The sequence below is a fragment of the Lissotriton vulgaris genome, chromosome 11, assembly GCF_964263255.1.
Source record: "Lissotriton vulgaris chromosome 11, aLisVul1.2, whole genome shotgun sequence".
Taxonomy (NCBI): Eukaryota; Metazoa; Chordata; class Amphibia; order Caudata; family Salamandridae; genus Lissotriton; species Lissotriton vulgaris.
Window position 1 is genome coordinate 114,522,102 of NC_141699.1, and position 23,795 is coordinate 114,545,896.

The 23,795-nt window shown below is 46.8% G+C and overlaps 1 protein-coding gene across 1 annotated transcript in view; it reads right to left on the reverse strand.

Moving 5' to 3' along the window:
• MLEC (malectin) overlaps nucleotides 1-23,795 on the reverse strand; it is a 96,545-nt gene that overhangs the window by 18,268 nt on the left and 54,482 nt on the right. Inside the window, exon 4 of the mRNA XM_086942849.1 lies at nucleotides 15,664-15,721. Within this exon, the coding sequence (XP_086798975.1) occupies nucleotides 15,664-15,721 (58 nt within the window). The remainder of the gene's footprint in view (nucleotides 1-15,663; nucleotides 15,722-23,795) is intronic.

The following is a 23,795-nucleotide window of genomic DNA, read 5'->3' on the forward strand; positions in this document are numbered from 1 at the left end:
CTGATGTAGAGGCACTCCAGCAAATAGGGCGGTAGAGGATGCAACTGCTCTCGTCGAGTGTGCTCGCACCGGAGCAGAAAGAGGCTTGCCAGCCCGTTGATGGCAGAAGGAGATGGCAGAAGAAATCCATCTAGTAATGGATTGTTTAGTGTCCGGGTGTCCCTTGCGCATGCGTCCATAGGCCACGAAGAGCTTGTCTGATTTACGGAAAGCACCAGTGCGTTGAATATAGAATTTGAGGCAGCTCTTAAAGTCCAAAGAATGAAGAGCGCTCAGCAGGAGACGGAGGGTCTGGGAAAAAGGTCTTGAGAAGGACAGGTTTATTAAGGTGGAATTCCAAAGGAACCTTTGGGATAAATTTAGGATTTGTACGAAGTGTAACAGCGTCCCTGGAGATTGGAAGAAACGGAGGCTGAATGGTGAAAGCTTGGATGTCGCTCACTCGCCTGGAGGATGTAAGTGCGAGGAGGAGGAGGGCAACTTTCCAAGTGAGGAATTGTAATTCCGCTGAATGAATAGGCTCAAATGGAGGTCGGAGGAGCTGTGAGAAGACCAGATTCAAAAGCCAAACAGGTGGTGGACTCCGGATGGGCGGAAACATCCGGAACAAGCCCTTAAAGTACTGACGAATGATCCCAGAGGAGTATAGTGACGTGGAACCATCATGGCGAAAGCGCGAAATCGCAGCCAGGAAGACTTTAAGAGTAGAATGCGAAAGTCCCGACTTTGCCAAAAGGAGGAAAAAAGGCAGGATCTGCTCAGGTGTGGCAAGCAGAGGATTGATTTTCTCCTTGTGACACCAGATACAAAACCGTTTCCATTTCAACTTATAGGTCTTAACAGTGGAAGGAGCGCGTGCATGAGCAAGCACCTCTCTGCACTCAGGAGCAATATTCAAATGTGCAAACTCATTGTGCTCAGGTTCCAAGCGTGAAGCTGGAGAGACGCCGGATCCGGATGGCTAATTCGGCCCTGGCTCATGGTGAGCAGATGAGGCAGAGGGCGAAGAAGAATCGTATCGCACTGGGAAAACAGAAGGAGATCCGTGAACCATGGGCGACGCGGCCACCTGGGTGCAATCAGTATGACATGACACGGCTGAAGTCTCATCTTGTGCAGTAGGGGTGGAATCAGAGGGATCGGCGGAAAAGCGTAAACGAATTTGCTCAACCAGTTGATCGAAAATGCATTCCTGCTCGATCCTCTGTTGGGATGCAGACTTGCGAAGTGTAGGCATTTGCAGTTGAATGGGGTCGCAAACAGATCCAGCTCCGGCTGGCCCCACAAGCGAAACACATACTCCAGAGTCGGTTGATGGAGTTCCCACTCGTGATTGTCCGTAGCCGATCTGCTGAGAGAGTCGGCAAGGGTGTTGGAGGCACCCGGTACGTGTACTGCTGTTAGTCGGACACAATGCTGAATCGCTATCTCTAGATCTGTTGTGCCTGTCTGTATTTTATACCAAAAAGACAATCCAGTGGAGCATTAAATGTATTCACAATGAATGATACAACCAAGGAATTATTTATTCACCCGGTTAATCACACCTTTTAATTCCCCGTCATTTTGAGCACATAGACGTCCCACACAACGTCTTTGTCCTGAAGAGACCCCTTATCCACCCCCGGGTCGAAACGCCGTCGACGCCCATAGGAAATGAACCAGTTTTACCAGTGTCTACGATTGAAATAGCCATTGTGTTAATATCCACTGTATCATATCTGGTCATTTGCCTTCCTTCCTTGTATATATCCCAGTAGAAACCTTGTAAATATTCCTGTTGATGTCCTTTTGATTGTTTATGTTTTTGGTTCACACATATTCACTTGGGACACATGTGCACAGTGTAACTATGCTTATGTATATATAGTAAAATTGAAAAATACAATTGGACTAATTTTGCATACAGAAATCTATGTGCAGAGTTGTGCTTTTATTACCAGACATCCCCCACCTCCCTCTTTTATGTCTCATTGCTATTATGCTTGGTTGCAATCATTCATTGTGACTACATTTAATGCTCCACTGGAACCATTGTCTTTTTGGTATAAAATACGCACCCTGGTTCCTTGTGGGTAGGGTTGTCCTTGTCGTTTTTGTGCCTGTCTGGATAGCAGAAGAGACCTCGTACCTCCTTGTTTGCTGAGGTAATGCATACTGGTGTGTTGTCCGTACGCACCAGCAGTTATTTCCCTTCCACCACCAGCCGGAAAGATTTTAGGGCGAGGAAGATGGCTAAGAGTTCCAGGCGATTTATGTGCCATGTGCATTGATCTACAGTCCATTTGCCCTGGACTTAAAACCCTTCGAGGTGTGCACCCCAACCCTCCAAGGAGGTGTCCGTCGTGAGGGTAAGCATGGGGTCTGTGTCCTGGAAAGGCCGCCCGGTGGCGATGTTTGGAAGGTGAGTCCACCATTCCAATGCGCCCTGAATACGGGGGGTCAGGCAGACCCGAGACTTGCCGCCATTGTTTGTCCAATTCCTCTTGGAGGATTCGCATGTGTAGCCTGCAATTGGGGATCAGCTGTATGCAGGACGATGCCATGCCCAGAAAAGATTTCAACATCCGGACAGAAGTGGATCTTCTTGAGCGTAGAAGAGCCACCATCTTGACTATGCGGTCTTGTCGCTCCTGCGAGACAAACACCTTCGCCAGATGAGAGTCTATCAATGCCGCCAGAAAAATTCTTTGATGTACTGGACGAACCTGAGATTTCTCGTGGTTGATGGAAAGACCCAAGGCGTGAAAGACAGCTAGGCAAGTCTGAGTGTGTGGTCTTGCTGCACGAAAAGTTTGAGCTTTTATCAGGCAGTCGTCCAAGTAAGGGTAGAACTGAATGCCCTGTAGGCGAAGAAAAGCTGCAACCGGAGCCATAATTTTTGTGAAGACTCTCGGCGCGGAACGAAGGCCGAAAGGTAAGACATTGAATTGGAAGTGCTTCGATCCTACTGTGAAGCGAAGATACTTTGTGTCTGTGATGGATTGGCACATGAAAATATACTTCTTGGAGGTCGATGGTGGAGAGGAACTCTCCGGGATTTAGGAACTGTAAAATTTCTAGCAAGGTCAGCATCCAAAATGTTTGTGATTTGAGGTCCAAGATAGGGTGCCACTCTGATTTTTTCATGATAAGGAAAAAGCAGGAATAGAAGCCCTTGCCCTGTTGTAATCGAGGAACCACTTCGACCGCCCCTTTCTGTATCATAATTTTGACCTGCGCAAACAGTTCCTTCAAATGTGCTGGGGGAGGCCAGAGGGCGGGCGTGTGGGTGGGTGGAAATTTTAGAGCGTGGCCCTTTAAGATGACGTCCAAGACCCAACGATCTGAAGTTATTTGTGACCAATTGGAGAAGTTTTGGGAGACTCGAGCTCCAATCTTCAGAGCAGGAGAACACTTGACCCTGGGAAAGTCACTGTTTCTTAGAGGTAGCACCTCCTCTGTAGGTGCTCTTCCTGCGATAAGGCCTGGAATCGGATTGCCTATTCTGAGGTTGATAAGAGTATCGCTGTTTTTTGTCACCGTAGGAACGGTACTGGGAGGAGCCACGAAAATTGGAGGAAGTGCCTCTGCCACGTGCTCCGCGAAAAGGCCGCTTCCGGTACTGGAGGGATCCCAAAGCGCGAGCAGTGTCCGTGTCCTTTTGATGGACTCTAAAGCGTCGTCCACATGCTTGCCGAAGAGGGATTCCCCATCAAAAGGCAAGTCGAGCACCCTCGCCTGCACTTCAGGCCGAAAAGCCGTAGCTTTGAGCCAGCCCTGCCTCCTTAAGACAGCAGCACCTGCGAGCTGCCTGAAACCCGTCGAGGAAATGTCAACGGCACAGTCAATAATATCAGAGGAGATCTCTCCCTCCTGCACAAGCTTATGGGCTTCAGTCCTGGAGGATTCTGGAAGCAGGTCAACCAAAGCCGGGATCTCAGACCACATCTGACGGTCATATCGTCCAAGGATGGCCAAGGAGTTTGCCGCCCTGACCGGCGTGGCAGCCATAGTGGTGAATTTCTTCCCGATGGTATCCAGGCGGCGACCCTCCTGATCCGGTGGCAAAGTCAATGGAGTCGCCGGGTTACGTGACCTCTTCTGGGCAGCTTGCGTAATGACCGAGTCAGCCTTAGGTTGAGACACAAGGCATGCTGGTCAATCTGCAGGCGCCTTGTACTTTTTGTCAAGGCGCAGAAGCACGGCCGGGATTGAGTTAGGCCGTTCCATAAGTTTAATGCCATATGAAGTCAGTGATTGGGATGGTATGTACTTGCTTCAAAGGTTGATCCTTGAAGTCATAAAGTAAGTAAGCAGTCCTGTTTGACGTCCATAGGCAAATGAAAACATTTCGCAGCTCTCACCATCAGGTTGTGGAAACCCCCAATGTCCACTGGGGGAGAAGCTAGAGGAGATGTAGGAGGAGGTGATGGTGTCTGGGCCCGATAGTTATCCCAATCTGTAAGGACAGCGTCGTCGTCCTGGTCCGTATCATGGCGAGCATCATCATTATCAGTATCAGGATCTGGACGAACTGGTGATTGTGGCTGAGCAACTGGAAGTGGCTCTTGTGCTGGAGGATGCGGAGCTGGAGAATTCTGCGCAGAAGGTGGAAATCTGTGATTATAATCATCTAGCATGTGTTGAAGGTTTGATATCAAGGACACCGGTATTTGTGCCATAGGCACCTCGTGGTCAACATCCAGCTGGTCATCGTGAACTGGGAAAAGTGAACCCCTGTGATCAGTGTCCTCATCCTTATAGTCCTGATATTTTATATTTAGTTCCGAAGGAATTGCTGCAGGACGAAAGGTGTTGTCGACATAGGAACCATCAGAAGAGTCCTCCTCTGCAGCTGCAAATAGTTGAGCAGGGGGACGAGAATCACCTTGAAGAGGACTCCAATCCAGCAGAGCGGGACGTTTCACAATTGAAGCAGTCACCACAGTAAAGGTTGTTGCAGTCGCTAGAGAATAGTGACCAGTCGACGAGCTCGTAGTCGAAAGAGTCGTCAATGGATTCGACAATGCAGAACCAGGCGTCGACGAAGCGAGAACTTTCCCCTTCGATGGTGCGGCTGTCGTCATCCAGATCGTCTTAGTCGTCGACGGGGCTGTCGACGAGGAGGTGGTCGTCGACTTTGAACTCCACGTCGACGATGCTGCCGTCGACAATGATGGTGCCGTCGACGAAGGTGGTGCCGTCGACGAAGGTGGTGCCGTCGACGAAGGTGGTGCCGTCGACGAAGGTGGTGCCGTCGACGAAGGTGGTGCCGTCGACTAGCGATGAGTCGACGAAGCCTTCGTCAACGAATGTTTCTTAGGCAAGGCCGCCGACGAGACTGATTTCTTCGCCGTCGACGAGATCTTCACAATGGAGGTTATGGGCCTAACCTCTTGGTACGCTGTCGACGATGCGGACGTTGCCGTCGTCTTCGTCAACATAGAGCATGTTGTCGCCATCGTAGGTACCACGTAGACAGATCTTGTCGTCGACTGGCGCGTCGTCGAGCTGGCTCTCAGAATGGACGACAGGGGCACAGCTTGGGACTGCGACGCCAGAGAACCAGGTCCCGTAGGCATAGAGGCCTGCAGATCCCGTGGGGAGACAGATTTTGGAGTGTCCACGAGCTTCTTCCTTTTTAGGAAAGGAGAAGGTATCTCAGTCTCCGACCCACGCTTAAGAGAGGTCTTAAGCGACACACTCTCCACATCAGATATTGGATTATCTGTAGTCTTCAACTTCTGTAGCCACAGAAGGAGACGGGCCTCTCTATCCTTCAGGGTCTTTGAAGAAAAAGTTCTGCAGAACTTGCAGTCCCTTACCTCATGTTCCGGGTACAGGCAATAAATGCACTTTTTATGACGGTCCTCATGGAACAGGCGAAGTTTTCCACATGAACGGCAGGGTCTGAATAAAGATTTTAGTAGAAGACATTTTGTAGAAGCTGAAAGGTTTGAAGATATTTATATTTTTGATGTTTTATATGTATATAACTACTATTTTATGTACTGTGGGACTCCCACTAGGACGACTGGGAATTATTCAAGCATGTGAATCTATGAAAGACACCCCTAATACTGGAGAAATATTGCTTTCCGAGTTATGAATCTGGTGGTTTTCTTCTGTGGACATTTGGGTACAATTGTGTGAAGACCCCTGCTTTATCCCTAACCATATTTATCTTATGTCACATTCTGAAATAAGAGACTTCCACATGGTTTCTAATTTTTTATGTCTTAGCTTTAAAGATAAGCGTCTGGCTGTTTTGTTCCTCGATTAAAACACTCTGGCTCGAATTGTTGACCTACATGCCTAAACCAAGCTTCCTTATTGCTATTGTAAAAGCTTATTAAATCATGATTTTTAATTTCTCATTTCTAATGCTAGAATTCTGACAACCAAGGTTATCTTGGTGGTTTCTTCTACTTTATACAATGCAGAGCAGAGTCACATAGTTTCCACCGATGATCAATCCAGCTGTCCCGTGCACTTTCCAAACCAGAATAGACACAGGGTTGAACAACAAAGTGATATCCTGGTCTTAGTGGTATCACATAGGCAGTCCTTTAATGAAGTAACACCCAACTGCTAGAACTTCACTGATAGGATATACTGATGCTTATAATCTAAGTTTAGAAGGAGTGAATCATTATGCCTGTGTAATATACATTTTTTTTTATAAGTTACCAAATACCTCAGTTATCCATTTAACAAATTCAAAGATGCCTGTATTCCTAAATATCTGAATTTGTATTCTGGTGCATTTTAAAAAAGAGCATTTTTCAGCATTGGTCTTAAGTTCAGTTAGTTGATGAAAGATATCGATTTTTTAGTATGACTGTTGAAGACTATGTATGCTCATAAAGCATAAGATCCAAGTGATATTTAAATTAAATATGAGGTCAACCTTAGTATAACATACGTCAACTGCAATAAAACAGTAATTGCATTTAAATCACCAAAATTAACTTATTTTGCAAGCAAACAACCTCACATTACGTTTTGCTTCGCCTGGTTGGGAGGGAGTAATGCGTCCTGAATTTCCACTCACCTTCCTTACAGATGCTGTAAAAGAAGCATCAAAACGGGTAGGTGCCACACGGGTAAATTCATGAAAGAGCATCAGGCTTACATCACTTACCCATTTGCTTTCAGTAAATGTTTATCTTGATAACAAATCTAGATTAGTTTTTCCAAATTGTGCATCTTGCTGTAAATAGCTTGCTATCTGAGTGGAGTTTATTATCCATGCATATAAAAAGAATCCATTTTTAAGGATGACTCTTAATGGCTGACACCTTGTTCAAGTTCACATTGTGTTACAAGAACATCGTTAAACGTTTCAATTGAAGAGGGAATAAATGGACACAATAAACCATCTGTCAATAATTCCAAATATGACCTGTCAATTGAGTTAACTGCATATCGGCTCTTCCCTTTTCTCAACCCTGGCACCTCAATCGCGTCCACATGAGAACAATTGCCCATTTGGCCACCTCTAAAACAACACTGTTTCAAGGAATGCAACGTACACCTACATTCCGTGGACTGGTCACAATCTAGGGTTGGCACTTCAGTCCTTGAACTACATGCAATTCATTTTAAATGGCACAGCTGATTTGCGTAGATTCAAGTAATAATTACTATGGTCTGAACCCCACTCCCCCCGGCCCTCCCAACTAATGAATTGGATCCCTAAATCCAACAAGCATTTGCAATGCAATAGGTCTCACATTAAGTTTGAGCTATTGGCATTGCTAAATATTGCAACACCAATTGCAACAAAAGTCTACAAATTGTAGGCCAAAAAAATGTGTATTTATTTTTGGAGCAATGGTGGCATGCTGCGCTTTTGATTAATATTTTTAAAAGTAAAGTGTGCGATACTGCGATTGCTACAATAGTTAATTGTGGATGCGTTAACAGTTGATGTGTGCACTGATGGCTGGTGGTGTGTGTGCCTGTAGAAATTGTGCACTGATGGCTGGTGGTGTGTGTGCTTGGTGGAAGTGTGCACTTCCGGCTGGTGGTGTGTGTGTGTGCGTGGTGAAAGCGTGCACTGATGGCTGGTGGTGTGTGTGTGTGTGCCTGGTAAAAGCGTGCACTGACGGCTGGTGGTGTGTGGGTGCCTGGTGAAAGCGTGCACTGACGGCCGGTGGGTGTGTGTGTGTGTGTGTGTGTGTGTGTGTGTGTGTGTGTGTGTGTGTGTGTGTGTGTGTGTGTGTGCCTGGTGAAAGCGTGCACTGACGGCGAATGTGTGGGGGCCGGGTGAAAGCGGGCACTGACGGCTCGAGGCGTGTGTGTGCCTGGTGAAAGCGGGAACTGACAGCTGGTGGTGTTTGTGCCCGGTGAAAGCAGGCACTGACGACTGGTGGTGTTTGTGCCCGGTGAAAGCGGGCACTGACGGCTGGTGGTGTTTGTGCTCGGTGAAAGCGGGCACTGACAGCTGGTGGTGTCTGTGCCCGGTGAAAGCGGGCACTGACGGTGTGGTTGTGTGTGCGTGGTTGTGTGTGTGCTTGGGGGTGTGGCTGTGTGTATGCGACTGTGTGTGTGGTTGTGTGTGTGGTTGTGTGTGTGGTTGGGGGTGTGGTTGGGGGTGTGGTTGGGGGTGTGGCTGTGTATGTTTATGCGTGTGTGGTTGTGTGTGCTTATGTATGTGTGTGGTTGTGCTTGCTTATGTGTGTGGGTGTATGTGTGTGGGGGTGTGTGTGCTTCTGTATGTGTGTGTGGGTGTGTGCGGTTGTGTGTGTGGTTGTGTGTGGTTGTGTGTATGTGGTCGGTTGTGTGTGTGTGTGTGTGTGTGTGGTTGTGTGTGCTTATATATGTGTGTGTGGGTGTGGTTGTGTGTGTGTGTGGTTGTGTGTGGTTGTGTGTGTGTGGTTGTGTGTGTGTGGTTGTGTGTGTGTGGCTGTGTGTGTGGCTGTGTGTGTGTGGCTGTGTGTGTGTGGCTGTGTGTGTGTGGCTGTGTGTGTGTGGCTGTGTGTGTGTGGCTGTGTGTGTGTGGCTGTGTGTGTGGTTGTGTGTGTGTGGTTGTGTGTGTGTGGTTGTGTGTGTGTGGTTGTGTGTGTGGGGTTGTGTGTGTGGGGTTGTGTGTGTGGGGTTGTGTGTGTGGGGTTGTGTGTGTGGGGTTGTGTGTGTGGGGTTGTGTGTGTGGGGTTGTGTGTGTGGGGTTGTGTGTGTGGTTGTGTGTGTGTGTGGTTGGGATTGTGTGTGTGGTTGTGATTGTGTGTGTGGTTGTGATTGTGTGTGTGGTTGTGATTGTGTGTGTGGTTGTGATTGTGTGTGTGTGGTTGTGATTGTGTGTGTGTGGTTGCGATTGTGTGTGTGTGGTTGCGATTGTGTGTGTGTGGTTGCGATTGTGTGTGTGTGGTTGCGATTGTGTGTGTGTGGTTGCGATTGTGTGTGTGTGGTTGCGATTGTGTGTGTGGTTGCGATTGTGTGTGTGTCGTTGCGATTGTGTGTGTGTGGTTGCGATTGTGTGTGGTTGCGGTTGTGTGTGTGTGTGGTTGTGATTGTGTGTGTGTGGTTGTGATTGTGTGTGTGTGGTTGTGATTGTGTGTGTGTGGTTGTGATTGTGTGTGTGGTTGTGTGTGTGTGGTTGTGTGTGGTTGTGTGTGGTTGTGTGTGTGTGGTTGTGTGTGTGTGGCTGTATGTGTGGCTGTGTGTGTGGCTGTGTGTGTGTGGCTGTGTGTGTGTGGCTGTGTGTGTGTGGCTGTGTGTGTGGTTGTGTGTGTGTGGTTGTGTGTGTGTGGTTGTGTGTGTGTGGTTGTGTGTGTGTGGTTGTGTGTGTGTGGTTGTGTGTGTGTGGTTGTGTGTGGTTGTGTGTGGGGTTGTGTGTGGGGTTGTGTGTGGGGTTGTGTGTGTGGTTGTGTGTGTGGTTGGGATTGTGTGTGTGGGATTGTGTGTGTGGTTGGGATTGTGTGTGTGGTTGGGATTGTGTGTGTGGTTGTGATTGTGTGTGTGGTTGTGATTGTGTGTGTGGTTGTGATTGTGTGTGTGGTTGTGATTGTGTGTGTGTGGTTGCGATTGTGTGTGTGTGGTTGCGATTGTGTGTGTGGTTGCGATTGTGTGTGTGTGGTTGCGATTGTGTGTGTGTGGTTGCGATTGTGTGTGTGGTTGCGATTGTGTGTGTGGTTGCGATTGTGTGTGTGTGGTTGCGATTGTGTGTGTGTGTGGTTGCGATTGTGTGTGTGTGGTTGCGATTGTGTGTGGTTGCGGTTGTGATTGTGTGTGTGTGGTTGTGATTGTGTGTGTGTGATTGTGATTGTGTGTGTGGTTGTGATTGTGTGTGTGGTTGTGATTGTGTGTGTGGTTGTGATTGTGTGTGTGGTTGTGATTGTGTGTGTGGTTGTGATTGTGTGTGTGGTTGTGATTGTGTGTGTGTGGTTGTGATTGTGTGTGTGGTTGTGATTGTGTGTGTGTGGTTGCGATTGTGTGTGTGTGTGGTTGCGATTGTGTGTGTGTGGTTGCGATTGTGTGTGTGTGGTTGCGATTGTGTGTGTGTGGTTGCGATTGTGTGTGTGTGGTTGCGATTGTGTGTGTGTGGTTGCGATTGTGTGTGATTGGGTGTGTGCGGTTGTGTGTGTGTGGTTGTGATTGTGTGTGTGGTTGTGATTGTGTGTGTGTGGTTGTGATTGTGTGTGTGTGGTTGTGATTGTGTGTGTGGTTGTGATTGTGTGTGTGGTTGTGATTGTGTGTGAGGTTGTGATTGTGTGTGTGGTTGTGATTGTGTGTGTGGTTGTGATTGTGTGTGTGGTTGTGATTGTGTGTGTGGTTGTGATTGTGTGATTGTGATTGTGTGTGATTGTGTGTGTGTGGTTGTGAGTGTGTGGTTGTGAGTGTGTGGTTGTGAGTGTGTGTGGTTGTGAGTGTGTGTGTGGTTGTGAGTGTGTGTGTGGTTGTGATTGTGTGTGTGGTTGTGATTGTGTGTGTGGTTGTGATTGTGTGTGTGTGGTTGTGATTGTGTGTGTGTGTGTGGTTGTGTGTGTGTGTGGTTGGGATTGTGTGTGTGGTTGGGATTGTGTGTGTGGTTGGGATTGTGTGTGTGGTTGGGATTGTGTGTGTGGTTGGGATTGTGTGTGTGGTTGGGATTGTGTGTGTGGTTGTGCATGTGTGGTTGCGCGTGTGTGGTTGCGCGTGTGTGGTTGCGCGTGTGTGGTTGCGCATGTGTGGTTGTGCATGTGTGGTTGTGCATGTGTGGTTGTGCATGTGTGGTTGTGCATGTGTGGTTGTGCATGTGTGGTTGTGCATGTGTGGTTGTGCATGTGTGGTTGTGCATGTGTGGTTGTGCATGTGTGGTTGTGCATGTGTGGTAGTGCATGTGTGGTTGTGCATGTGTGGTTGTGCATGTGTGGTTGTGCATGTGTGGTTGTGCATGTGTGGTTGCATGTGTGGCCACGCGTGTGTGGCCGCGTGTGTGATCATGGACGAAAATGATCGTGGGCGCTTAATGAGCATGACGAGGTTTGCCATATGGTGCCCCTGCTCCTAAGCGCCCGCGCACATGCACTGTAGCTCTAGGCTGGCCATGGTAGCATTTTTTGATCCCTCACTAAAAGTCTCGCCAGACCAGCGCATGCCCTGGGTCAGGAGAGACCTAAAAAGGAGAAGGCCTAACCCTGCGATAGGGAGGTAAAAAAGGATACAAGGACAGATGAGTGATAAAGAAATGGCAAAACAGTAGAAAAGTTCCAGCGCTCCGTTCATCATCTCTTTGTGTTTGCTTTGTTCGCCCTAAGTTGGTAGGGTATGCCTAGACATGGGTCCCTTACTCACTTTGCCACTGGATGCAAGCAAGCCTGGCTGGAGAGGGCTGTTAGCCCGAAACCGGTCCCAAGATGCTTGTTTCGGTCTAGGGAAGAGATGGCTTGGCAGTTCGGGTTGGACTGTTCCCATGGGGCACAGGGTCAAGAATGATTTGCATATGGCTGTGTCTGAACTGGGGTGGCGGAGTGAGCTAACGAACAATGATGGATTCAACCCAGATCTGTGACTGGGGGCGAGTGTCTGAAAAGTTTCAGAACTCCGTCCATCATCTCCTTTTGTTTGCTTTTTTCATTAGATAAGCAAACACCTGTTCCAGGGACACATCCTGGGACAATAGGAAGTTAGCTTCTTACAAAGTTTATGGTTTCAAATCCTTTTCTTCAAACCAAATCCGGAAAAACACATTCCGGTCCAACATTTTCTTCTTGTGGTTAATTCACAAACACTACAAGGGATCCAATATGCAGAATTTCATTAAAACTACTTCAAGGGTGCCTCTTTCCATTCTTTTCTGGCCCCCCTAGGCAGGGTTAAAAACATATCCAGTGATGAGCCACAGTGAAATGAAATGAAATGAAAAATTGCATTTGTATAGCGCATAACCGCCCTGGGGCCTCGCAGCGCTTGAAGATAAAATGGTTTTAGCGCAGGCTCGGGGCAGATCAGAGAGATTTAGCAAACAAATGCGTTTTTAGGGCCTTTCTGAACGAGAGGAGGTTGCTGTTACCCCGGATGGCAAAGGGGAGGGCATTCCAGAGTCTGGTCGCCGAATGAGAAAAAGAGCGTCCACCCCAACGGGCTTTGTTAATTTTAGAGGAGGTGGCCAGCTGCAGGGTACCAGACCGAAGGGGGCGTGTTGGAACATAAGGCATAACCAGCGGGTGCAGAATCGCTGGGCCTACACGGTGGAAGGATTTGTGCATAATGCACAGAGCTTTGAACTGCACTCTGGCAGCCATTGGGAGCCAATGAAGGTCCTTCAGGGCCTTCCTCGACGACGGGACAGATTGAACAATAGGCGGGCCGCACTGTTTTGTGTGACCTGGAGCCTCTGAAGGACCGAAGCCGGTGCTCCCAGGTAGAGAGCGTTCCCGTAATCCAGGCGAGAGAGAATGAGGGCCTGGACCATGATCCTCCTCGCCTGGAAAGGGAGCAAAGGGAGCACCCGCCGGAGCATCCTCATTAGTCCGAAGCAAGTGGCAGCAGTCTTAGTAGCCTGGACAGAGAAATCAAGGGCAGTGTCAAGCCAGATCCCGAGGCTCTTTATCTGGGACTTGGGCGCAGGAGGAGCGCCAAGACATGGTGGCCAGACGGGTGCAAGAGCAGACGGGGAGGGATTTCCAAGGAGAATGATGTCTGTCTTCTCCCCGTTAAGCTTGAGACAGGAAGCTTGCATCCAACTGGCAACAGCCTCTAGACAGGGGCCTAAGGTGTTGGATGATCCATCTGCGTGGTCTAACGAGACCACCAGCTGCGTATCATCCGCGTAGGTGACTATACGCACACCAAAGGGATGGACTATCCTGTCCAGAGGTTCCATGTAGGCGTTAAAGAGGGTCGGGCTCAGGGAGGAGCCCTGAGGGACCCCACATCTGAGAGGATGTTTAGGAGAGACTGTCTCGCCCTCAAAGACCCGGAAAAAGCGCTCACTCACAGTGATTATTACTTTTTCATCCTATCTGCTGTCAACATGTTTCGGCCTGTGTACCGCTGCTCTTGGTCGCTGGCCTTCATCAGGACTCAGATCCATATACTACACACTCATTATGCCTCATTGCCAATGTGTCAATACGTGGAAGTAGAGTCTCATACTTGCCACTTCTGGTAACACAATCAAGGTATACCCTGTTCTCTACCACAACTTTCTAAAACCAGGGTAGGAGTGGGAGCGTCGCCCTGTAGTTACATTCATCAAGGGTCTGACACCACCCATAAAAGTCGCTCATCTTCCCTTTTTGAGGGTGTTAGGTAAGCTTGGTCAACCTAATTGTCAGTCATATTCACAAGTATTTCGACTCCTCCAGTCTTGGAGAAGCATCCTATCCCTGATTAGGGTTAGACAGTGTGTACTTCTTAGCCTAGTTTCTCTATTCAGGCCAGTTCTGGTATAGCCGTAGCTGGACTATGCAGAGGTTCAGACTAAACTGTTGATATTGTGAAGGGAGATGATCACAACACAGGAAACAGGTGAAGAGTGAATTTAAATCTGAACATGGGCATCTACTCTGAACAAAAAATAGGCTGTAGACAACTCCCTACCCCTAACAAATCGGGGAACACTAGTTTTAGGAATAGAACAGGGCAAGGCATACGTGCAGAATGGTTTATCTTAGAACATAGTTGGCTTACACTAAGTAACTGTCCTGTACACCTGTACAACAAGTATATGGAAGCTAAAGAGACCCCCCCCCCGTTATTCATGAAGCCCAAAAAAAAGCATCCCCATTCCGAATAAAACATGTGCTTGCAATGATAGAGTCCACTGGGAGTACAATGCAGCTTACTCCAGAACATCATTACAGAGCAGGGTGGTGCTGATTTACCAAGCCATGCGGAGAACTTTTGTTCCTATAGCAGGTAGACAGAATAATTATATAAACTACAGTTGTGAGTGCCTGGAGAGTTTTCACTTTCTTTGGAGTCAACAATAAGAATGTACTTTGTCCATGCAAACATCACCGCTGTGATAAATTGGGGGTCAAGCTAAATATGATAATGCTTGCAGTAAATGTAAGAGTATTAGGGGAGAAATGAGTGGCCTGCTACAAATGTATGTATCGCGAAACTCTCAGATCCTTCACACAAGGGCTCTAAAAAGTGACAAGACTGTAGAGGACATTTGAAAGTCAAAAAGTAAGAAAAATGTTCCAGGCTCAGTACCCCTTTGGTCACCTTAGGGTCGTAGACAAGAAATTGCAATCAATGCCAAAGCACGGAACAGGAAATAGGAGCAGAACATAACTTTCAAAATGAACAGGGCCAAAACCCTATCTTTAGATTAGTTTTTAAATAATTGCCCTACAAAGATCATAAAGAAAGACTGGACGTTGGGATTACGGGTTAAAAAGAAAGCTAGTTGATGGGGTTTGGATGGGATTAGTCTGCATGACTGCTTCCAGTAAGGGGCCACTGTCCTTTAGATATCAAACTTCCACTGGGGCTTTAGGCCTCTGAAGTCCAAACTCCCAATAAAGTGGTTGAGAACTCAATGGGCTTAGAAACTGCCCTAGCAAGGGGTGGCATGTCCCTAGGCTCAGTCTCACTACGGTTAACTGCATCTGATCAATGTGGATTTTCTCTTGTTGACCAATATGTGCCACACTAGGCAACTGTTTGTACCAGATCATACTTTTCACTTTTGAACATGTTTTCTAACACTCTGTATCCACTGCAGTTTTATAATCACACATTGTGTTTGAATTCTTTTCAAACCACTCTTCCATGTGGTGTAACCTTTTTCACACTTTGTTTATCTTATTGCATTTTAGAGCTCACAGATGATACAGGTACTTGGAATAAAGAGCCCCATTTAAACATGAAGCATTGGTAGAAGTATTTAGCAGCTGTAAAACATAGCTAGGTGGTAGCTACTTTCACTAAGACTTTCTATTTGTTCCAAAAGCATATGCCATTAAGCTAAAATGATCCAACACTGAAAAAATCAATTACATTCTACTACATAATGTAGCACAATAAAACTACACATTTACATAAGTGCATTTCACAGACAAAAGAGGCAGCAATCCCACTCAAACAAAAATGGATCACAATTTTATGAAACAAATATGCCTCAATTACCATGCTGAAAAATTAAAATGTAGAAAAGAACACATACGCTCAAGATAACGAACACCCTTCTAACCCACAAATCCTTCCCTCCCATTCACAGAATAAACCTCAGCTCCAACTTACCATCTGGTGTGCCTTTCATAAGGAGTAGGGCACAGACTTTGGGATTATCATAGTATCCCTGAAAATAAGAGAAAAGAAGAGGCAAGGGCATGAATAAGTGATGAAAAGAAGTAGTAAGCATCTATATTCAACATGGGGTTTCACAACTGCAGTTTCAATGAGGAGTTACACCATTGGTCTGTACAACAACGGCAAAAGCCGCAATTAATCAACACACATCCTATGTAACAGAGGAGCAACTACATACCAATAAACAGAAAGAACAGCTACAATGCAGTGTAACACCGGACAGACATCTATTTTGTTCCCTACTAAATCAGTCTTTCGCATGATAAACTTGAACTGCATGTAGAAACCAGCCGTGTTTAGTTTTGTGTGTACCTGGCTATGTCTGTTTATGCCTACGGCGGGATCGCGTGGCATCCCGATGTTATGATTACGCACGTGTCAGCTGTGAATAGATGCAACACTATTACAGGGTCACCATGTGTTAAACTACTCCTGTTCAAATGCGCGGTGTGATTATGTGTCACTGCAGGTTTAGGGAATTACTTTTCAGAGCTTCACACCTACTGCCTGCAAGGCTTCACAATGCAGGAATTTCAGGTTTAGTCTGGAGATTGGTATGTATTGTTGGGCGGGGGCTCCGTGGTAACGGTTCTCCTTGAGGGCAAAGGAAGTGAGCTCTAGGACCACGCATCACAGAGGTGTGCCTGAGTCAGACGGTTGAGGTTGGTTTGTGTGTTAGTTGGCAGATTATAGTTGTTCTTTTTTTTTTTTTTAATTTTTGTAAACCTTTATTGTGCATTAATAAAGAACAAATACGGGCCCACAACCAACCGGCCGGCCACGAATACGATAGAAGCACCAAAGCAAGCAATACGGTGACACAGTGACACATCTGTACGATAAGCAAGCATTTACATGTTACACTGGAAGTATCGTGAAACCGTGTCCCAGGAGCGATGAAGGTTTGTTTTTCGTTTTTGTTGCAGCTATTTAAGTTCGACATTTTATTTTACATAATTAATAAACTAAGGAAATGGAGTCCGTGCTAGCATAAAGTAATAGTAACAACAAGTTTACCCCGCAAACAAGTCATCCACTAGTCAGGCCCTCTGAGTAGCATGGCAGCACGAAATATGTGCAGCCGGAGTTGCACATCTAACATCCAGCTGTGTCAACCGCCACCTACCCCTAAACTGTATAAGACACGGACCCAAGAGAGAATAAAGAGGGAAAAACAAAACAAAGAAGAAATAAAGGCACCATAGAAACTGAAATCAAGAAACTAAATCCCATCCCCCAACCCCCCACCCTACACGCATGCAGAGGCTACGGCCTGGCCTACCCCCCCCCCCCCCCCCCCCACCAGTGTGTCTGTCGCCCAATAAACCCGAAATTTAGGACAAGGAAGAAAGAAAGAGAGAAAAAAAAAAAGGAAGGATTAAGTATAACATCTGTAATACAGAAGCAAGAAGAAAAAAGGGAAAAAGAATAAGACTTTCACATGAGAAATAGAGAGTAAGAAAAGAAATCTAATCTAACTCTCATAATAGGAAAAAGTGGGGAGGAGCCCACCTATTACCAAGCCTCCCGGTTTCCCAGCCAAAAACATCTTCCTCCCTATACATAATAGCAAGGTTGAGTAGAATCAAAGACAGAGGGAAATAGGGAGAAATCAAACCGAACACATCAGCATACCCTAAAGAGGTGTCCTATCCCGAGCCATCACCCACCAATCAATACACACTTCACTCCACCCCGTGTGATGTAGGTCAAACAATAACTGGCGAGTACAACAGAAAGCGGGGAGAGTACCACGTCCCGACACCATACACCCTAAGGAAGTGCGAGCCTCTATCGGCCAAAAGTAAAGATCTATTAAGAGGAGCCCTCTAGTGCTAGCCATTACACAAACGTCAATTGGTATCAAAAAGGGGGACAAAGCGCGAGTCTACCGGGTACCCAGCCATTAAACACACCCACACCCCCATGTGATAGAGAAACCCCCACCTTAATCAACAGTCACAGGAAAGATTGGGGAGAATAATCCCATAGAGCTATAGAACATAAGAAAGAAGAGCTCCGTCTCAGGACCCCACCCGCCAAACCAGCGATTTCCAGTAGCGAAGAATTGTCTTAGCCCTGGCCAGTTCGCAGAGATGTCCCAGCACACGGGTACCTCGGAAGATCCGCCCTCACCAAGACACAAGGACAAAATGGCCGCACTCGGTGAAGAAGAAGTGTCCAAAGACAAGATGGACGTCGCCAGTCCCAAACAAAGCCGACAACCAACAGGAGCTGCATTGTCAAAGCGGCAGTACGATGAAAAACACAGTTTAACAGTGTCACTACGGGATAAAGGCAGTCAGCCAAACTAATCCGGTCTTGTATCAGCAGCTCCATGGACGCCGTGGGCGAGGTCGTAGTCTGCACCAGGGAGAGAGACATTGTAACAGCACTGGTGTGGTCGAAGCTCAGTCCACACATAGTATCACCGCCAGGAAGCTGTTGCATCACACATTGTCGCGGCAACAAAGTTTCACAACCAGGGATCAGCAGAGGCTGATCAGCGAGGCGAAGAAGGTGGACTGGCAAAGAATAGCCCGATCCGGCTGCAAGTCCGTCCAGTTTCTCCCCCAGCAGTTTTGAACCCTCACACCACTCTGTCCTCAGTTGAGCAAGAACAGTAAGGACTGAGGCGCAGGTTAATGGCGATTGCTCTTCCACCACTTCCGCTGTGCGAGGCGCGGCAGACTGGCCAGCATCACACTCGGGTTCGCGCTGGGCACACCGGCCAAGAGTCGAGGCGCCATCCGCCATCAGCACTGAGGAGCCGGCCGCCATAGTCCTGTCGCCAGGGGGTAGCCAGGCGAGGGTAGCGCTATATTGCAGGGGTCTAGAACCCAGGGACAGTACGGAACCGTGATGGCAAACGTCCACAGCGAGAGACCCCTTTCCGTTCGGCCAAGGCAGAGATGAGCTAACAGAGGGGCTCCGGCAGCCGGTGCACCTCTAAGCTGGAGAAAACAAAGCACGGCTCACCTTCGGTGTCCCTTCGACGGAAAGCAGTAAATCAGACTCACAGCCGGCCAATATTCAACCTCCACGCAGGTTTCTGATGCAAACGGCCACACAGCCCATTGCCGGTCGTCCGCTCCGCTCCGCTCAGCACAGGCGACCCCCTCAGCTTCAGTAATCACAGGCGGTGCGTGGTAGCGCAGGTCTCGGTTCCAGGGCCAAGGCAGACGCCGGCGGGTCAATTCGATGATTGCTCAGGGTAGCAGACAGGTAGTGACACCGGAGGAACACCCACAGCGTCGGCACACTTTCCCCAGCATCCAGTCGGTAAGAGACAGCAGGATAATCATGCGGGAAACAAAGGCTCGGGGAGCCGGGAGACTACACTTCCGTCTCCGCCGCCATCTTGGCTCCTCCGATTATAGTTGTTCTTGTTTAGGTTTGTTAAGTATTTTGCATGGCCGGTGTTCTAAGTGGTTTAGGTAAGTAGCAGGACACATCTTCAGGTTACAAGATACATTTATTAAGATAGTACAGCAGAGCAGTACACCTCACAGCTGACCAGACCATCAACTGCCAAGGCTGGAATTTTCACATACCAGATAGAACACTTTTACTATGGGAGGTTGGGAAAGTGGGAACACGAAGAAAGGGCTACTGACACCAAGTAGCCATGGTGAAGGAAGCACAAATATACAACACACCATCTTCCTTTACAGATAAAACAAAAATGAAAGACTCAAACACATAGTAAGAGGTTAAGACATGGAAAACAAGAAGAAAGGAAACATAAAACACATAGGAGGTCAGCGACCTCTTGGACTTCCAGATGACGAAGGCAAAGGGACAGGATCAAGACGAGGATCATGATGACCACCTTCGCCCCTTCGATTGACAAAAAATAAGAAGAGACAGTCTAATCTCTACAATCCGTCAATGTGGCCAGCAAAAACGGGAAGAGACAGTTGACTTTCTCCGGTCAGTCTTTGTCCTCCGCGGCTTCCCGCTAATTGTTGAAGATAGAATAGTTCAACAAGTGCCTTCAATGCTCAAAAAAGTTCTGGAAGGATGTTCCCGAAGAAAAAGTTGGAGCCAGTTCTCTTACAGTCCAAGTTGAAGTTCTAGACCAGGTGTCTCGGTTGTGGTTCTTTTTCTCGAGTTATGGGCCTCTGCGTGTGGTTCGGGCCTCTAAGTTACCTTTAAATTTTATTTCATTTGTGAACAAACTGTATCAGTACTGTGGGCTGTAAAGCGCAGTTCAAATCGCTGAACATTTATCCCGGTTCAGAGAACCACCTTGTCACAACTTTCTGTTGGTGTACTGGAACTCTTGTCCATCACAATTCTCGGTCGTGAACTCTCCTGGTCCTGGGACACCCTTTTCCCACTCCTGGTACTAATTCTGGGACATCAGTTGTCCCCTTCTAGTTCTGCCGGTCCTGAACTAGTTTTGTCCTCTCCCAGACGTAATTCTGGGGGCCTTTGGCCCTTCCGATCCTGGGACTAACAATTCCATCTTGCTTCTATGACGTGGTAGCTCCCAGTTGTAGGACGTTTGTCTCTGGCTTGGGCCCAGCGGCCGCTTATGGGCTCGCTTTCACTTAATTGAACTCTGTGCCCAGTCACTGGGCTCTCTGTGTAAAACAGGCACTAGTTGTGGTAATCTTGTCCCCTGTTCATAGTGCTCTGTTGCTGAGTTCTATGTGTTTAAGTACTGCTTTAGTGCTTCAGAAGTCTATGCGCTTCGACCTCTCTTGCAAACAATTGTTTTTTTTTGTTTTTTGTTTTTCACCAAGTGAGATTCTACTCAGACAGGATATCTTTTGTTATGTTGTAGGAGTCTACTACAAACTGGATTTATTAATTGAAACAAGTTGCATGTTCTCCAAGTCAGACTATTCGACTTCCAAAAAGCTCTGCAAATCTTGCTCTTTGACCATGGGATGCTTCAGTACTCTAAGCACTACATACAACCTCTTCATGCTTGCATTTTTTTTAATAGTTAGTTGTGACTGCACTATCTGTTTTGCTACTGCACCACAGTTGCGGTAGAGTACTGTTATGACAGGTGCAAATATCTATTATTTTCTTTTAAATAAGTGACAGTTTAACTTTCCACAAAATATCTCATTGACACCTTATTAAGCTTTTCTGGTTCCCGGTTATACTTTCAAGATCCACAAGATGGCAGTGTTGTTGAAAATTTGACACAGACGGTGTTTCACTTCAATTAAAGGTGAAATGTCACGTACATCGGTTCTGGCATAAAGTTGAATGTGTTGCGAACACTCGGGCTCTCTCATTCCGTACGATACAAATACATGGAAGTACTTTGCAACACAGCATTTATGTAGATAGTAAAAAAACTTGACAGTCACTTAACAATAACTCACTGTTGCTCAAATTAAACAGCGTGTGGCAACCGCCGAGTTTATATTCGTGTCTCCATTAACTTCAATCCGTGGCATTGCGTTCCAGTAACCTACCTTGCTATAGGAACTAAAGTAAAATCAGAGAACAAAGCCACAAGATGGCTTCCTGACGTTCATGACATAACACGTCGTGTGATGATGTTACACGCGATGATGTCACAAACTGGTAGCACCTCACCAGCTAGATGCCGGGACATGGAACAACGTGCAGACGCTGGACGTGCCACAACGAAAACTCTGCCTCTACGCCAGAACCCTCGGAGGTTCTACGACGTCATTAAAGTGAGGCTGACCGATCAGGGAAAGGATCTCCCAGCTGAAAGACGGTGAGGCTCTAATGACTCCACTTACATCACACAATCTCTTTACTCACGGTTGGATATTTACGTGAGCTGTGCACTCCAAATTAATTTGGTAGTTTTCCCGTGTCACGCACCTATGTTGAATGGCAGCAGCTGGGGTTTAACGCAATCAGTCTTGACTTTGTAGGCACAGGTTACTGGTTACTTTTGCTCATTATATAGGCTGGGGAGGTGAAGATTTGATTTCTTCTTAGTTGCTTTTTTTTAAAGTTGCTACTGGTTTCGAGTTTTTCCTCTATTTAGTTTGTTGCTCTATTCGTTTGTTTCTGGTCGTAGTTAGAGATTCTTGCGTGACTGAGGTTACTGGTACAATTTGAATGCCAGTAGGCAATAGTTCTGACTAAACAGAGTACTTGCGGCAGGTTTCCTTTACTTTTCAAAGCGTTTCACAGTTTTCTGGTTTCTTTACTTCTTGCCGCAGTTGGGCGAGACGCCTTCATGGGTTTGTGGTGCGAGGTACTGCTTGTGCTGCACTGTTCTTCTTGGTCTGCTCCTCTGGTCTGGTCAGCGCAGAATGTCGCCAAAATGTTGTAAGTGGTTTAGGTAGGTAGCAGGACACGTCTTCAGGTTACAAGATAGATTTATTAAGATAGTACAGCAGAACTGTACACCTTACAGCTCACCAGACCATCAACTGCCAATGCTGGAACTTTCACATACCAGATAGAACACTCATAGGTACTATGGGAGGTTGGGAAAGTGGGAACACAAAGAAATGGGCTACTGACACCAAGTAGCCATATTGAAGGAAACACAACTATACAACACCCGGACACTGAAAGTGGCAGTTACATTATTTCAACATCAATGGATCCTTTGCCATTGAAAGACAGGGTTGCAATGGCTATTTACAATTGTTTTACGGGATGCAGAGTTGGAATCTACTTTGGTTGGATAGGGTACTATAAATTACCTAAATGGTGGTCATAACCACAAAGGGTGTTCACCACTTCACTCTGGGGTTTAGATTATCTGCTCCTATTTTGGCCCCTGCTGTTTGAATAGCTGTCACAGTGCGGGTGATGTCCTAGAAAGTCAGAAAACGTAACCTGTTAAAGACTGGGGATGTTTTCTCCTATGCTAAGTGCATTGGAACAAGCATCCTGATGCTGCAAGATACATTTGGGATCCGTGTATGCTGATCTAGCTGGGAGCGGGCCCTCATATTTTATTCTGTGTTCTTTACATACTCTAGATCCGCTGCAATTTTAATACAGAGAGAGATATGCTTTCATCTAATATGTGACAGAGCAGAGAAAGAAGCCAGGCTAGTCTACCAATAGGTAAAATAAATGTCCATAAAACTTTGTTGATAGCTATGACCATAATATTGATCATGCTGAGTATCTGGAAAATGGGCAGTAGATAACCCCATGTCTATGTTATACTGTTAAAGTGGTGACGGTTTAAATCTATTTTACAACGTGCAGTTGGCAGATTTCGTGTAGTTTCCCTACCTGTGGTCAAGGCTGCTTTGAAAAGCATGTTACTTCTATGTACATGATGTGCATTCTAGGTTCGATCTTCCACTTATAGATGCATTCTGCATAAGGTATTTAGCAGGCAGTCACGTTCTCTCCGATCACTCTCCAGCTGTGGCTGAACTGACATTCCTCACTCTCTGCCTGTCAACTAGGCTGTGAGGATTTCAAAGTATAGTACTGATGTACTGTTTCAAACACCAACTGAGACTAAAGCGGCAAACCTTTGTCTAAGGTGTCAGGAACTCAGTTTGGAGTGCTGGTAAGCCTTCAAAGTATGTGGGGGAGTATGTATCTCCAGAGAGTCTGGGGTCCTTGAATCCATCAATAGCAGCTTGCACTTAGTGGAGGGCACTTTGCACAGATTGGAGAACATCTATGCATCTACTAAGAATAAATCAATACTACAGGGAATTACGAATAGTCTGAAAAAGATGTGTGAAGGAGAAAGGGAACGTCTAGTGTAGTTCTGGTCCTGGGTGTGCAAAAGCAGAGCTCCAAGAATTCAATATTCAAGAATGCAGTGTTAAAGATAGTTGCCAAACCAAATCGTTGATGTGTTTGAGCAATACGAGGAGTTCTGAATAAATCTTGGCTGTCCCAAACCTGGACAGAAACTAAGCTATATAAAGATTAGGTTACATTAGCTTGCATTGACAGGGGCAACAGAGTCTATTGAAATAGCCACTAACAGCAGAGGAGAGCTAAGAGGATATTTAGGACTTAGACAACTGTACAGTCCCATATTCTGATGGTATCGGTCCTGAATTCTCAAAAGAATATTAAGATTTGAAACTGCCACATATGTTGTGAATGTCGTTTCAATGCTGCTA